This window comes from Odontesthes bonariensis, chromosome 16 (assembly GCF_027942865.1).
Source record: "Odontesthes bonariensis isolate fOdoBon6 chromosome 16, fOdoBon6.hap1, whole genome shotgun sequence".
Classification (NCBI taxonomy): Eukaryota; Metazoa; Chordata; class Actinopteri; order Atheriniformes; family Atherinopsidae; genus Odontesthes; species Odontesthes bonariensis.
This window is the reverse complement of record NC_134521.1, coordinates 17,408,535-17,423,575: the sequence shown is the minus strand read 5'-3', so window position 1 is coordinate 17,423,575 and position 15,041 is coordinate 17,408,535. Positions and strand designations below refer to the sequence as shown.

General features: G+C 39.4%; 1 protein-coding gene across 2 annotated transcripts; it reads right to left on the bottom strand.

Annotated features, from left to right (window-relative positions):
- Positions 1-3,346: 3,346 nt before the first annotated feature.
- dgat2 (diacylglycerol O-acyltransferase 2) lies at positions 3,347-13,430 on the bottom strand. Of its 2 annotated transcripts, none has more exons than XM_075487205.1 (8): positions 13,382-13,430; positions 11,136-11,264; positions 10,881-10,988; positions 9,735-9,805; positions 6,337-6,541; positions 5,684-5,858; positions 3,699-3,901; positions 3,347-3,501 (listed from the first exon to the last, which is right to left on the bottom strand). In XM_075487205.1, exons 1-8 carry the CDS (start codon positions 13,428-13,430, stop codon positions 3,347-3,349), a joined length of 1,095 nt encoding a protein of 364 aa, XP_075343320.1. The 2 variants fall into 2 exon arrangements, with proteins under 2 accessions (XP_075343320.1, XP_075343321.1); XM_075487206.1 differs by having other exon boundaries at positions 13,391-13,430.
- Positions 13,431-15,041: the final 1,611 nt, after the last annotated feature.

The following is a 15,041-nucleotide window of genomic DNA, read 5'->3' as shown; positions in this document are numbered from 1 at the left end:
AAACTTGTTGTGAAATTTCAAATACTCCTACAACTTCGTCATTTTTTTCAATGGGGCTGTGTGAAATACTTATGAGCAGCCAGTGCCTTACCAACTGTTTGAAGTTTTAAGAATCAGGGAGAAATTCTGATGGGAGGAGTTAAGCTAACAGCTTCTTATATTCCAACTAAAACCCAACAAATGTTGTTGTGATTTAAGCAAAAGCTAGTAAAAGTTTATATGTTACTTTTGTATCAGACTTTGTCATTATTTTCTCAATTGATTGCATGCAGGTGGCTACTCAACATACCCTTGTGCAAATCAGCTGAGTCTGTCAGGAGATGCGTCAGACTTATTTGTGCATTACTTTTGCAAAGTTTTAAAAGATAGGAATCTTTGTGCTTTTTCTGGCTTTTCATCATCTTTACTGTTTCTTAGTCGGTATTTTGGGAATAGAGTCACAGCTGATATGTGCAGCAGGCCTTTCCAAACATGAACAAACATGGAGGTTGTTTGTTCATACTCTACTGATAATTAAATATGATCCTATGTGTGAGTATTCAACATGAGTATTTCAACATTAGAGCAGATGTCATTCTCAAGTCATTGATCTACAAAGCCAAAAGGTCCTTATGAGGATGACAAAATTCTTACCCTAACCAATTAATGCTTAACATACCGCGAACATGGTTAGAGCTAAAATAGTGTTTACAAAGCAAGCATCATGGGACATCATTTTCACACTTAACATGCAGCTGCTCTCACAACCACAAGAGTTCACAAATGGACTTCTGACCCACAGAACTGTTTTGGGGAAGACAGTCGATTAGCAGCAGCATCATACATCTGCAGGGAAAATCCAAAAGTAAACAACCGACTTATGCAGCAATTAGATTTTTGTTGCTTGAATTGTTTTAGGATGGCTGATGCCAAACATGTGCTCCTCTGAGTAGTTTTTAGCTTAGTTCTCCAGGAGAATTCCACCCTGATTCTCCAAATGGGAAGGGCCCTGACAGCTATCTGCTACAGTGGCTGCTCATAGGCACATAGACACAAACTGAAGTCTAAGACATCTAAGTTAGATAAGAGATCTTGAATCAATGAAAAATGTGCTTTGTTTTTGGTTTTATGCAAAAGCATTTTACTGAGATCAATTTGTTTGTTTTAAGTACATAAGTAACACATTACCTAGAATAAGCAAAATTATATACCACAGAACAAGCAAATAGATTTATTAAACAAGTACAATTATCTTGAAGAAAAACAAGCATATTTTTCATACTCGATTTCAGTTTTGTGAGTTGGCTGTAGCTCTGGAGGCCATCCACCAATCGGAAGGTCAGTGGTTTGACTCCCAGACCACATGTTGAAGTGTCATTGGGCAAGACACTGAGGCCCACATTGCCTACCAATGCATCCACTGGTGTATGAATGTGTAGCCTGTAATATTGCATAGACTAAGATGTGCTGTATGTGAATTTGGTGAATACAAGTATATACAAGTACAGTCCATTCACCCTCTTACCCCAAATATTTATGCAATCTTCTGATTTCATCATTGCTTTCATACATTCAAATTTCCCAGTAACAGAGGCAGCACTGCTGACTGTAAAGTTCTTCTTAACTTGAAAAACTCTTGAAACAGCTTGAAGCCTTTCCTGTTGTTTTGTATTATCTGGTGTCAGACGACCTTCATCCCTTCATTATTCGCTTATTTGCTCTATCTATTTACTGATTTAATTATCAGTAATAATGTAACTGATATAGTCAGTTCTTATTTTTTTGTTGAGAAGCTTTTTATTTAACTATCCTGATCATACAAAATTGGTGTATTTGCAAAGTGTGTACCTAGAATTCGGGAGTGCCAGTAATCATGATCTGCACTGTAAATGTGAGAAACATGGATAAAAGTTTCCAAAAACAACACACACCTCCTGAAAACATACAAAAGTTTAATTTAAATTTAGGCAGACAGGTGATTTCTTCCATCAAACAGGCATTTCTTACTGTCTATTGCTCTCAGATTTATTGCACTGGGCCATCACTGCTCTTCAGAAGTAGTCACAATGAGACCAGAGGAAATTGCTCTTCAAACGACAATACTGACATTTACTTTCAGTCTTCCTGCCAATCAACATGCCACAAGCTTAGTTATTCTGATGATTCCCGTGACAGATTCTACACATACCATTATATCAGCAAAGGACTAGAGACACCCTCAAATACTGAATAACTTAATACCAATAAGGAATTACCAGGTGTAACTCCCTCATTTTCCAAGATCTCACCCAAGTTATTGTTACAGTGATACACTATATACTGAAATCATCAAATATCAGACTTTTAACCCATAGAACAACTTCATTTTCTTCAAATGCTGCTTAGGAATTTCCCAAAAAAGGCTGGAGCGGGCAAGAAATAATCAATTTTCACAGCATAAATTAATTGTATCCTTCCAGATTAAGACCTGGATACCAGAGTGCCAAAAAGGGGAAATAAAGCCAAGCAGCACAATGACTCTTTTGCAGAAGGAATCTCTTATCAGGCTTTTAATGTGTATGTTTGTGTGTGTGTGTGTTTGTTTGTTTTTTTTACTAAATCTTCAGATGGTAATCAGCAATACATGAGAAAAAAGTGCATGAGAGCGATTCACTGAGGAACAAGCAGTGGATTAGGCTTTTTTCCCCCTCTCTATAGAATATAATTAATACTTTATGGCTTTATACAATCACATGAGTATTTTCCATTCACAATATAAATCCACCCTGCAGAATACTTTCACTTTGAGTACAGTAGAAATCAAGGCATGTGTGGTGACAACATGTGTCTTTGGCTCAATTAACCATTTGGGTTTATCGCCCCAACATTAAAGTGGTACCTTCCATTTGCATTGTTTGTGCGTTTAGCAAGTAATAGGGTCATAAAGCACTTAAAGGGAAGTATATGAATGCACATATTAAAATAAGCCATGCCACAGTCTTCTAAATCCTAAGCTTCCTTACAGCTCCATCTAGTGGAGCTTAGCCCCTTCCGCACTGCTGAGACAGTCAAAACATGATCTTCGTAGAGAAAACCCAGAAGGAAACAAAAAAGGCACAGCTTGTCATGTGGGATTTTGTGTAACTTTTTTAAAACAAGGGTAGCAGTTAAAGGCCACTATTCTCTCAAACCTGCCTTCACCTGAGAGGGAACTATGCTTGTGTGAGTGTGTGTTTGAGGCACTGCAGTAAGCACGTCTTTATTAAATGTCCGCACATGTACAGTTTGCAGTCCAGGGACAAACCGGACACCGAGACAGGAGGAGGAGGAGGAGGGAAAGGGGAACTGCTGCCACAGTTCAGAACTTCGGCACAAGCTCCTTGTCCTCTCACTGGATGTGCAGGATGTCACTTTCTTTCAGACCAAAACGGGCCTTATACTTGTCAAAAAGACTTTGGAGGGACTTAACGTACATCCCATGGTAGAGATTCACCATGTCCTCAGTCGGGTCCTCAATTTTTGGCACTGAAATCGGTTCTCCAACTGAAAAAATATATATAAATACACATGACAGAATTAAAACAAAGTATAGTTCACATATTGGTATTGTTTTCTTAAACTATTTGCTGCTGATTGTCTGGTTATGAACCATCTTAAAAAGTCTGAATAAGTTTAAACCCTGCTCTACAACTCAGAATCTGACCTTACACTTGAATCAAAATCTCAAAAGATAAACTTGCCTATGGTAGTGATGGGGTTGCAATAAGGCACAATTCCCCAGGAGTTGCCAAAGAAAAGACCACATCCATGGAACAGGCACGGGGCAAAACCCAGGATCTTCTGTAACCTCCTTTGCAAAGATCTCCAGTATGTCCCCTCCTGAAATATCACCTGCTTGTAGGCATCGTTCTCTCCAAATGAATACACAGGAACCAGGTCGGACCTGAAGGAGCACAAAGGAAGTAAGCCAACAAATGTCCACATTCACTGAATAATACACAGCAACCCCAACAGTGTCAAGACATAACTCAGATTTAATTCAGTAAAACACTAATCCTAATCACTAATTTCCAGAAGAAATAGGGAACTATTCTAAACTGAAAATAATCCTAAAAAAACTTTTTTTTTTAATCTGCATCTTTATTTAACTGGCAAATCCAAGGAAAAACAATGCATACAATGACCAACTTCTTTGTATTTAGACAATATCAACAAATCAAACATTTGATCCCAGCAACATACTAAAAAGAAAGTTGCTAGAGAGGCAAAAATAGGCAGAAAAGTGTGTACGTTCCAAACTATAAACAGCAAAAAGAACATCTACTGAGTATATAACTGTGCATAGATTTAGGGATTCTGGGAAAATTTTCAGTGCAGCAAGTCCAAGGCAAGAAACCACTGTCAGATGTGTGACCATCAAGCCTTCAGGCGGCACTAATACTGACATACAGAATCAGTTTTGTTGTGTTTCAGTAAACTTAAACTTAACTTTTTTTAAAATGGGGGTTGTCTGTATAGCAACTTAGCCAACATTTTTATGTCAATGTTTATTTAAGATACTTTGCACACATTTGTGTTTTTATTGTTATATGACAGTCATAACTGTAAATCTTTTGGCTTTGAAAACAATTATCACACTGGAGGTTTCAGTAAAGTACCTGGCACACGTGTGAATTTATTATTACACAACTTAGCTATATTTCTCAGACAAGCCAAAATATTCAAAGGAAAGTTTGCCGATTGCCACAAATCAGTTTAGGACACGTAGGCAAGCAGTTTGCGAAAGCCCAATCTATATTCAGTAACATTGCGTTGGGGAGGGGGGGGCACAGTTACGTTTTTGTATTAGTGAGGCATAACAATTATGCAAGGCTATCCGGCATTCTGGAAACTTTGTGGATTTATATGCTGATTTCCAACATGATCTGTGAACAAGCTTAAAATTTAACATTAGACCAGTGCTTGAAGCATTTTCACACTACTGGATCACATTAAATGTCCCTCAACCTACAGGAACCATGACTCATCACATTTTACAATTTTCCCATAAATCTTTCCCATTTTTCATTGAAAAACAATCCATATTTTTACTCATTATCCAACTTTAACTGGTTGTTAACATCAATTCTATTTTATAAGCATTGAACCAAAGCCGTAAAAAAGGTCCATAAAAATGTGTGTCCCACTCCCTACCGACCTGAATACACATTTCAGGCTTATGTTGCCTGAAATGCTAACCTAGTTGTTATGAATGAAGGTCTACATAACTGAATGTCTTTGCCAGCCAGCTCTAAGCTTATTTGGACAAGGTGCACCCAGTGATATGATAATCCTCAGCTGTATTTGAGGGGGAATAAGGCTCGTTTGGACTAGCGAGACAAACCAAGGCCACTTTGCAGTGCATTAAGTAATAGTGATTAATGTAAAGCAAAGGGCAGCTCTTGGCCAGCACACACATTCTGACCTCTCTGAAAGGGAACTACATGCCATAAGTAGCTTGTAGATTCCAAGTGGACAACACTGCACATTCATAAAAGATTTGGCAACACTCTCTGAGGCCTTTTTAACCTTTCTAATAATAATAATCTGGGATTTATTCATTCGAGTGAGTCGCCACGGAGCAAGGAGTGACATTTTCATGTTCATAACAGATTTGGTCAAGGTTGTGTTTTGTCGCCAAGGACTGCACGTGACCTTATGTTTGAGTATTGTTCTGCAAACTCACCCTTTCTGCAGGGCCAGCTTCACAAAGCCTTTCCGGTTCTTCAGGGTGACACAATTCATGCCGGGAGCACAGTGCAAAGACTCTGCTGCTCCTCCGACAACAATGACCACCGCATTTCCTGTCCCGTTACGCGACAGCAGGTAGTCAATAGAGTTCTTGTTCACTGGGCAAATGCCTAAAAGGAGAGGAAAGATTTTGGAAAATTGGCTTCTTGTATGTCTTACATGCTGTAATTCAGTTTTTGTTTTGTTTTCTTCTTTTTAAACACAACCGGATTATACAATGCAACACATTAAGACAACAGCCATAAAATCTGCTATTATATATATATATATATATATATATATATATAAATAAAAATAAAAACAGGATGCCTTTAGTGTCTTTTTCCAATCAAAACTCCATGCACAATGGGGTGCAGTGAACCAGGAGAGTATCCATCCAGTATCTATGGACAAATATTAAGTCTGAAGAGCAAACAGCCCTTCAGAGCAGTTTGAGCCCCATAAATCAGTCAAATCAGCAGATCTAAGTAAACAGAAGCAACTCCAGCTGTGCAATAGGACAAAGGTCTGCTCTCAGACAAACACGGTTATCAGCATCAAACATTTCAAGAACTCAAACGAGATCTCAGGTTTCCCAAGTCCTCTCACCTCCAGACATCAGGTAGTCTCGAAGGACGGGCAGCCGAAAGTTCCCTGCCAAGGTTGCCAAGGAGGGCTTGATGCCGGGGAATTTCTTAGTGAAGCCCGTTGCCTCTGTCCCAAAGTTGCAGAAAGCGCCAAAACAGAAGATGCCATGAGGGTGGTAGCCGAATATGTAGTTCCGGCTGGGCAGCAAATCGTGCGTTTTAATGAGCTGGAAGATAGTAGCACAAAATCATTACATTGCTGCACTGGGGAACATCTGATTCAAAAAAGACATGTTAGAGAGGGATATTGCTAGGAGGCTACACCATAAATAATCTAAGCAAACAGTACAAAGTATGGTGTCTCATGACTAGTAGTTTGACTAGTTTCTGCTTTGGTGTTTTACTTTTGTAGCTTTTTGATTGTTTGGGTTTAGAAGTATCATACAATTCGTGTGTGTAGTACACCACTGATCGATGTGCCGTTGTTTTTCCTCCTGCCAAGGCCAGAGTCGACACATGTTTTTCTCGCTGGCTGGCAGGTAGATTGCATAAAAATGTCATGAAACTTGGTGGAGAGGTGGACAGTAAGAAAAGGAAGATCTGTTGAAAGGTAGGTGCAAATCTAGATAACTTTCATCAAAATAATTAACCGATTAATTTGTCAATTAGTGTATTATTTGGAAGACATTAATGCTCTCCTCCTTCATTTGTCAAATATTCCATTGCAAACACATGATCTATTAAAACTCTTACTAGAAATAGTGTGCTGTATGGATTTGGGAGACAGCCAGTGTTTTAGTAAAAGTAGGACACTCTTATCAGTTCAAACCAGACAGAACTCTCCCCTGCCTGCTCAAGTACAATCATAAAATAATCACCCACTGTGCGTGCTGCGCACCTGTTCAGCCTGGCTGCAATGAACTTTTAACTTTCAGCCACCCCCCTCCCCAAGTTCTGGCTGGAGCTCTCAATGTGCACAATCCCATAATGAAAAGGCACCCAGCTCTGCAGGGCAGACTAAGATCCATCCCTGTGTGTACACAAGGCTTCCATAGTAGGTGGTCGAACAGTTGCACAATCACATTAGCAAAAGCAGATCACATTTAAGATCCTCATAGTACCACAAGACTCCACCTGGCTGGTATAGCACATATGAGGCAATAGGGATGAAGTGATTGGGGGGGGGGGGTTGACACCCCAGATAGTTAGAGCAGAGAGATGGAGAGCGAACAAGATTCACCGTCTGATGCAAAAAAGTAGCAATAATATAAAAGAGGCTTTGTTTCTAGATGAAATTATACTAGCAAGGACGTTTATCTAACAGTTTTCATGAGGGTCACATTTTAGACTTCACACAGTTCTCACTTCAAATTGACTTTGACCAGCCAGCTTCCAACTCATAAATAATAGTCATATCTTCACACTCGATTAGAATGCGATCCTACTAAACCTCTCCAGCATATTATCAGGGGTTTTTTAAAGCTGGAATTATGGAAGAATATCTCTGTGGCTCGTAACTAACATTTTAGCTCCGTGCTCATAGAAAGTTTTTTATTTCAACAATATTGACATTTCTTAAACACGGTGAACCTGACGGATGCCAGCTGACAACAACCGTCTGATCTCATCAGCCCACAAAGACGAGCAGAAACATGGTACAAACAGCACAGATCAATATGATGGACAAAGTTCAGCTACAATCTCAAACCCACTGAAAATAAAACTCTTTCTGGTTGCTTCACTGTGTACAGGTACCGATCTGCCTATTCTACTTATATTTCTAACATTTTCACAACCTGTGCCCATATCATTTTATATTTCAAGCTTATACGAGTCTTAATGCTTTCTTAATCTATGTGAAGAATCTTAAAAAGCAAGCTAGAGATCCAATTAAATGCTGCATGAAAGCAAGTTTATCTACACACCATTAACACACCCTAAACTGAAGGGATTTTATGCACTGAAAACAGCCACAGGTTGACGTTTATTTTGATAACACAAGCACGTGAAAGAAGGATGAAGTCCCCAACCCACAGGTGCTTCATTAGGGGACATTTTAAGAATTCAATCTGCCAAAATTATTCTATTGACCGACTACATCACTAATCTCATTAATCACTTGAAATTGTGAGCTACAAAAACAAAATGCTAAAGCATTAGAAAGTTGCCACTAAGGGATTTGAGCCCTGTAGTTTACACAAGTTAAGGAATTGGCACCGTATGTGCAAAACTGGGGTATTTTCTCTATATTGAGCAAAAAAAGTGGCATATTAATGTTATATATGCTAAAACACACATACAGCCCCAATTACTGTTGCTTTTGCAAGATCTCATAGACATCTGAGACATTTAAAATCTTCTGTCCAAAGAATTTCTATCAATTTCGGTAGTAATTAAAATCAAGATTTTAACTGATTTTAACTGATTTCTTCTCAATATTTCAACACGTTTGACTAACTACCACCAGATCCTGTCAAGATTCTATAAATGGACTTTCAAGTACATGAGGTAAAGGAGTTTTATACATTCAAAGCTGAAGACCAGCTAAGAAAAGAATAGACTAATGAAAGAATTTTGTCTCGTCTAAGCTGTTTAATCTTATTTATTACTGCGTTATCACTCGGTGCCAAAGCTCATGTTCTGGGCTCCAGGTAGTGGATATTTGGACCCATGTCATGAAGTTTCATGCATCTCTGGTATGGCTTACGCAGCAAAATAAAACAGAGATTTGGATCGCCTAAATATCCGGCCAAAGGGCCAAAACCCACAAATACAAGTATTCTAATTATACTCAAAGAGCTCCAAATCCCTCTCTGATTGCAGCATTAAATAACACCTGTTCATTTGCAGAAGAAATGATTATCACATTAGCTAACAGTTATTTTTCTGTTGGTCCAACTAATTCTGTAAGAACATTCAAATTCAATCAAATTCTATGGCGACGACCTAAACAGGCAGTAGGTGATATCCTCCGTTGAAACATGCTCAAGCCTTGACCTTTGGCCTCTTTAGTGGCAGTTTAGTCATGCACAGCTACTCCTCCACCCTCTGCACGCTGTGCGAGTGTGTGTGTGCCAGTCTGCAATAACACACTCCTTTAGCTTGGACAGGGAAAGTCCTCTCAACAGATATCCAAGGGCCATCAAGGAGGACAAAGTGTCAAACTCCAAACCAACGTCAAGCCTTCATCGTTAACACGGGACAAGGGACAGCATGGAGCAGACAGCGGATGCATCCACCCCAGATAAGCCTTATCAACAGTATAATGTAAAACAAATGCACAACTGATGAAGTCATACAGTCCTGACTTTATCAAACATAAATTTCAGGTTTTCAGGATTTATTTCCAGGATTTGTTCCCGAAATGATAAGCTGGACATATTAGAAATGATAGACCAGGAAGGTAACAAATTTACCTACCCTGATTGGGAAGTAGTCTCTGAAATACGTCCACACCGTCCAGCTTCTCACCCAAGAAGATCTTCTGCCTCCTGAAGTATGAAAAATACATTTCTTACAAGTCCCTCAGTCAGTTTGAACTGTTAATTAATCACTTAATTAAAGATATTTCATATTTAAAAAAAGAAAAGAAAAAAAAAAGGCCATCCAAAGACCAAAGTGACTTCTTCATATTGTTTGTTTTATGTAAATTACCATCACGCCTGACTGAACAAGTGATAATAATGGACTGCTCATTAGTAAAGCAGTTTTATTAGGATTTGTTGTACTCACTTTTCCTATACCTGTAGTAGAAAATATGTGCATGACTGTTCTAACTTTTGAAAAAGTTAGGGCGTTTCTTTTGTAGAATTTACTAAATAAGCCCTTTCAGTGTCTGCATAGTGGCTGAATTTAAGTACCGAGACAACTAAGCAGAGCGAGTAACTGCCCAGGGACCCCAGGGACCTAAGAGGCCCCCAAAGCTTCTTTTTTAGGGGGGCAGGGTGGGTAATTTCTGGTGGGTAAAAATGGAAACTTTAAAGAATAATCAGCTTCCAACTTATGGTGTAGGTATTGAAGGGAGCTTCATCTCAAACTTTAGTTTAGGATCTAATTGCTTTAAAAAGAGATGAGTTTTCTGAAGCAGATTTAATGTATTTCTGTGTTAAATAATTGATTGAATTCATGAATTTATTCATTTAATAAGGTTTATGAGTGAAAGTGTCGCTTAAAGCAGGTTATAGGCTATCCTTTGATTAAGCGTCTCTGAGATAGGAGCAGTTGGGGACGTGATGCAGTCCTTGTTTATGCTAACCATTACAAAATATCTTATGCAATGCTGTGGTAACCCAGAGGTCGTCTCCATGTAGTCATTAATATGAAGTCATGCTGATAATAAAGACGTGTCTGTGCAGGTACTCATGTACAGTCATGCTGTATGTAATTTTGTCCATTAATCACTGATCAATGCAATTTATTTAGATGCAGCGATTTTTAGGAACATCATTTTTTTAGTACTTAGTCGCTCTCACTTTTGTCATCATCTGAGCAGTGTTGTTTATTCTCTCGAGGGACAAACTCAAACCATTTAATAACAGTGAGCTTTTCATTTTTAACGTGCCTTACCTTGTTTCGGAGTATTCCAGTCAACAATGAGCCAGGCAGTGTAAATGGCAGTGATCAGCCAGCAATCAGTCCAGAACAAGTAGATCAACAACACAGTACAGGCAACGCCTAGAGAGAAAGATAAAGAATTCAAAGGTTAAGTCAGACTGTCAAAGTATTCATAGGTAGAAAGGGTCTACAGCAGAAGTCACAAAAAAGTAGCTTGATGACTTGATCCTCTCAAATTGACACTAATGAGCTACTGTACACACTCACCCATGGCTAAGAAGGAGAGAACCCACTGCAGCACAGAAATGACCTGCAGATGCTTTTCCATCTTGGACCTGCAGAGCCAGATCGCCGATTGTCGGTCCTGCAGTGCGGAGAGGATACTGGAGCCAGTGCCTGGTCACAAAAGAAAAAAAACATAAGATGAGCCAAATATCCATGGATGTGGAGCACAAAACGAAGAGGAGTTCGTTGATTAATTCAACTTAAAGGTGCAGATTGTACTTTTCTTGAAGAGATGCTGGAGTGGAGTTGAATCAACCACAAAAAAGGACATCAAACTAAATAAAAAGTTAATGATTTACCAGAACACTGCTCCCAATTATCCCACTAGTCTCCAGTACATCATCAAACAGGTCAGCCCGTCGTCAACCACACCGCCTCAGATACTCACCAGTGCTCACTACTAGCTACCCCATACGAGTGAAGCCATGCAGCTACATGTCATGAGGAAGAAGCATAAAATACTGGCCACATTAAGCTCGTCAAACTCGTACCAGTGAGAGCCAATAAGAAGGACAGCTTCCCTCCAGGAAGAACCCTGTCCTCTAATCCCATCTGCGCTCACTGAAAATAACCCAGTACCAGGTAATACTTGTAAACTGTGATGCTGAGACTGCGTAAGTCTCCTAGCGCATCAAAGACAGAGAGTTGGCCAGAATTAAGCTGACGGTGGCTAAATACTGACTGCGCTCCCTCATGGAGCCAGATTAAACAAGTCCCCAGGCAGGTGGAGAGGTAGGCAAACCGTTTCATGGAGCAAACAGGGAGACAGCACTCATCTTTCAGAACCTATCTACTTAAGGTTTAAATGTGTGGAATGTGACATTACTTGGACTGGTTCCCTTGAAGCAGGAACAAGTAGAAAATGGGGGAAAAGCAGAAAGTATTATCTTAAAGAATACAACCATCCTCCTGCAGTTCTATGCTAGGCTCCACCCACCAGATGAGCACCGGCATATCCCCGACCGGATCCAAGACCCAACTGCTCCACATTCGTTTTCAAACCCATTCACTCATAACCCATTTGTTGCTATTTATACTACCCACCTGCTCTGGTCTGAAAAGACCTGTAAATTGGGCAAAAGCTCCACTGTGGGTTAGGTTGTCTAAAGAATCTAGTTTCCACTCTAAATGAATCCCACAATGCTGAAAGACAATCAATTATGTTGCCTTAAGATGACCAAAAAAAACTCTGGGTGTACGGAGGCTGTAAAAAATATTTTACCACCAATTTTTTTGGGGGGGGGGGCATGAAAGGAAACGAAGAAAATCTTTATGAATTTTGCATGATGACACTAAACTCAAATGCTAACAAAGGTACTCAGTTAAAATACTGATTATTTTCTATTAATTAATGTGCAAAGGAGCCGTTACTTTAGAGATTACCTGTCTAACGGAATAATCCTGCTTTAGTGAAACACACACAGCTGGACTCACGCCTCTGGTTGCGTTACATAAGAACATCCCTTGCATCATGAATAGCGACAAATTTTGGACAGTTACAGCCACAAACTCCAATTAGTAGCCCCCTTTTCACTGGATTCACATTCACATTCTCATCTTTGACCATTTCTTAATGCAGTAGTTTCATCTCCTTCTCATAGCAGACTGTTTACTAATGTGTATCTTCTCACTGTTTTGAAGTATTTGGTATAAAAGTTATTTACTGGAAAGAGTGCTGTCCACAATGGCTGTGAAGATTTTTTTGTGTGCAAAAAGTATGTGTACCCAGCTACTAAAGTTCAGCTAAAGTCACTGTGGGGAAGGCGTGGTGAAGAAGAAAATTTCCCACACAAAAGAGAAAAAGATCACTTTGATTTTTGTCATTTTTGTAACTTTAGCCTTCATAATGAATCTTATAGGGACAGAGTAAGAAGAAACAATGACAACAACCCACAGCTTTTTCATCCTGCTTATGCACACGAGTTTAGCATCTGAATAGAAATGATCAAATGAGAACTTTAAATTTACATGAGCCATCATCATAAAAAGAAAAACCTCCCTTTTATACTTTCTAATTGAAGACCTAAAGCAATGCATAAACATCCCAGAATATCTTAGTTTAGTGCAGTTATTGAAGGTATGAGATGATATTTCTCCCGCAAATCGTAAAAACAATTACACAAAAAACATTTTGATTTTAACACAAAGAAAACAGATCAACACTTCCATGACCCGCTGACCTGTTCCACGAACTACCTCTGATTTCGCCCATCTCACACTTTTCAAACCCGTCTTACCTTTGAGGACTCCAGAATATGCAGCAAGAATGGTCTTCATAGCTGAGGCTTCTTGGATGGTGCCCGAGGAAATTAAAAAAGAAAAACCTGAAACCTCAGATGTTTGCTCGCGAGGAGAGGTTCGATCCTACAGGTCGTCTGTCATGACTGCCTTCAACAGCAGCTGACTGAAGAGCGGAACGGGCATTTAATCAGCGCGGGGAGGAGCCAGAGGGACGGAGGACGGAGGAGAAATATGAATGGGAGGCTGTGAGGTGTGGATGCGTCCTCTCTGGGTTTGGGTTTGGGTTGGGTGAAGCTGGAGGAACATTGCCTGTCCTGCGCCTGTCTGTCCGTATTTATGAGTGCAGTCACGTGGGTCAGCTGTCCCTGAAAACACGTATTGATCATTCCTGTTTCACCTCTTCCCCAGGTGGAAGCCTGGATGAGTCTGGAGAGCTGCTTTGCAAACATGAACTACCTATCTATAAAGAGACAGATGAAAGCATTAGAAAGAGCCTACAAAGGACTCAGTTTACCTTAATTTAACACTTCCCTAAAGATTATCCTTTTTATTGCTGTATTGGGGGGGTTCTTGTTTGAGGATTACACAACAAATTCACATGAATTTTCCTATCTTTTCAATTATCACATATCCAGCAGTAAGATTACACTACTTTTAGTCTCATTTTCTATTTTATGTTTACAACATCTCCTACAATGATCCAACTCTCCTATCGCTCTCGATTAATAATAATAACAATACATTGTTTTTTTGCTTTTTTTTTTGGCACCTTTTACCACACTCAAGGACACCTTACAGTTAAGAAACAGTTTTAGGTTCAGTTTCTTCTACCCATCTTATTAACAAGTGAAGCTTTGTTTCACATGCCACACAACTAACAAGTAGTGCTCTTTTCTGTGTTGATCTGCTTGTATAATACAAAGTAACACAATGATTCCAAAAGCATCTCTTGCAAAGATTTGTTACAACTGCCCTGTTCTCTCATAGCACTGAAATGTTGCAGCCTCTCTCACCTGACAGAAATATTTTAAATCCAGTTCAGACTGTGTTCTCAGACAGCGATCCCTCTCTGTGTCCAACAGAGTTTAAGCTGTTATGCCTCCAGGCTCACACTCAAGACTACCAAAGATTAGAGGTTATCGTTACAAATGCTCATTTGTTCCCAGTGCAATCAGATTATCTTCACTTTGGTAGAACTTTTAAAAGCTTAAACAAGGCGTCGGAAATGTCAAATATATTTTGGTTATGTTAGGTTTTGGTATGTGTATGTAACTAAATTTCTTATATGCAATTTTTTGTAAAGACTGAACTATTCTTGTTATACGACATGTAAATCATTCCTGACTCTATGGAAATGGTCCCTGTTTAACACTGTTTAAAAAGTGCCATATGTTCAAGGAAGCTCCCATGTAAATAATGCACTGTGTGGCCACCGACAAGGATCGGTCAGGAGCAGCCGATTAAAGCTCTTTTAATTCTCGAAACGTTGAGGAAAGGAGCTCCAATGCTCCCTGAATGACCTCCTTTAAACCAGGATACACTGAACAAATTCAGTGTTCAAATTTTATCGGGATGCTCAATTTTATTTCATCCAGTCATATAAACTCTGACTCATGCTGATGAATCTGAGGACAGAGGATGAGCATG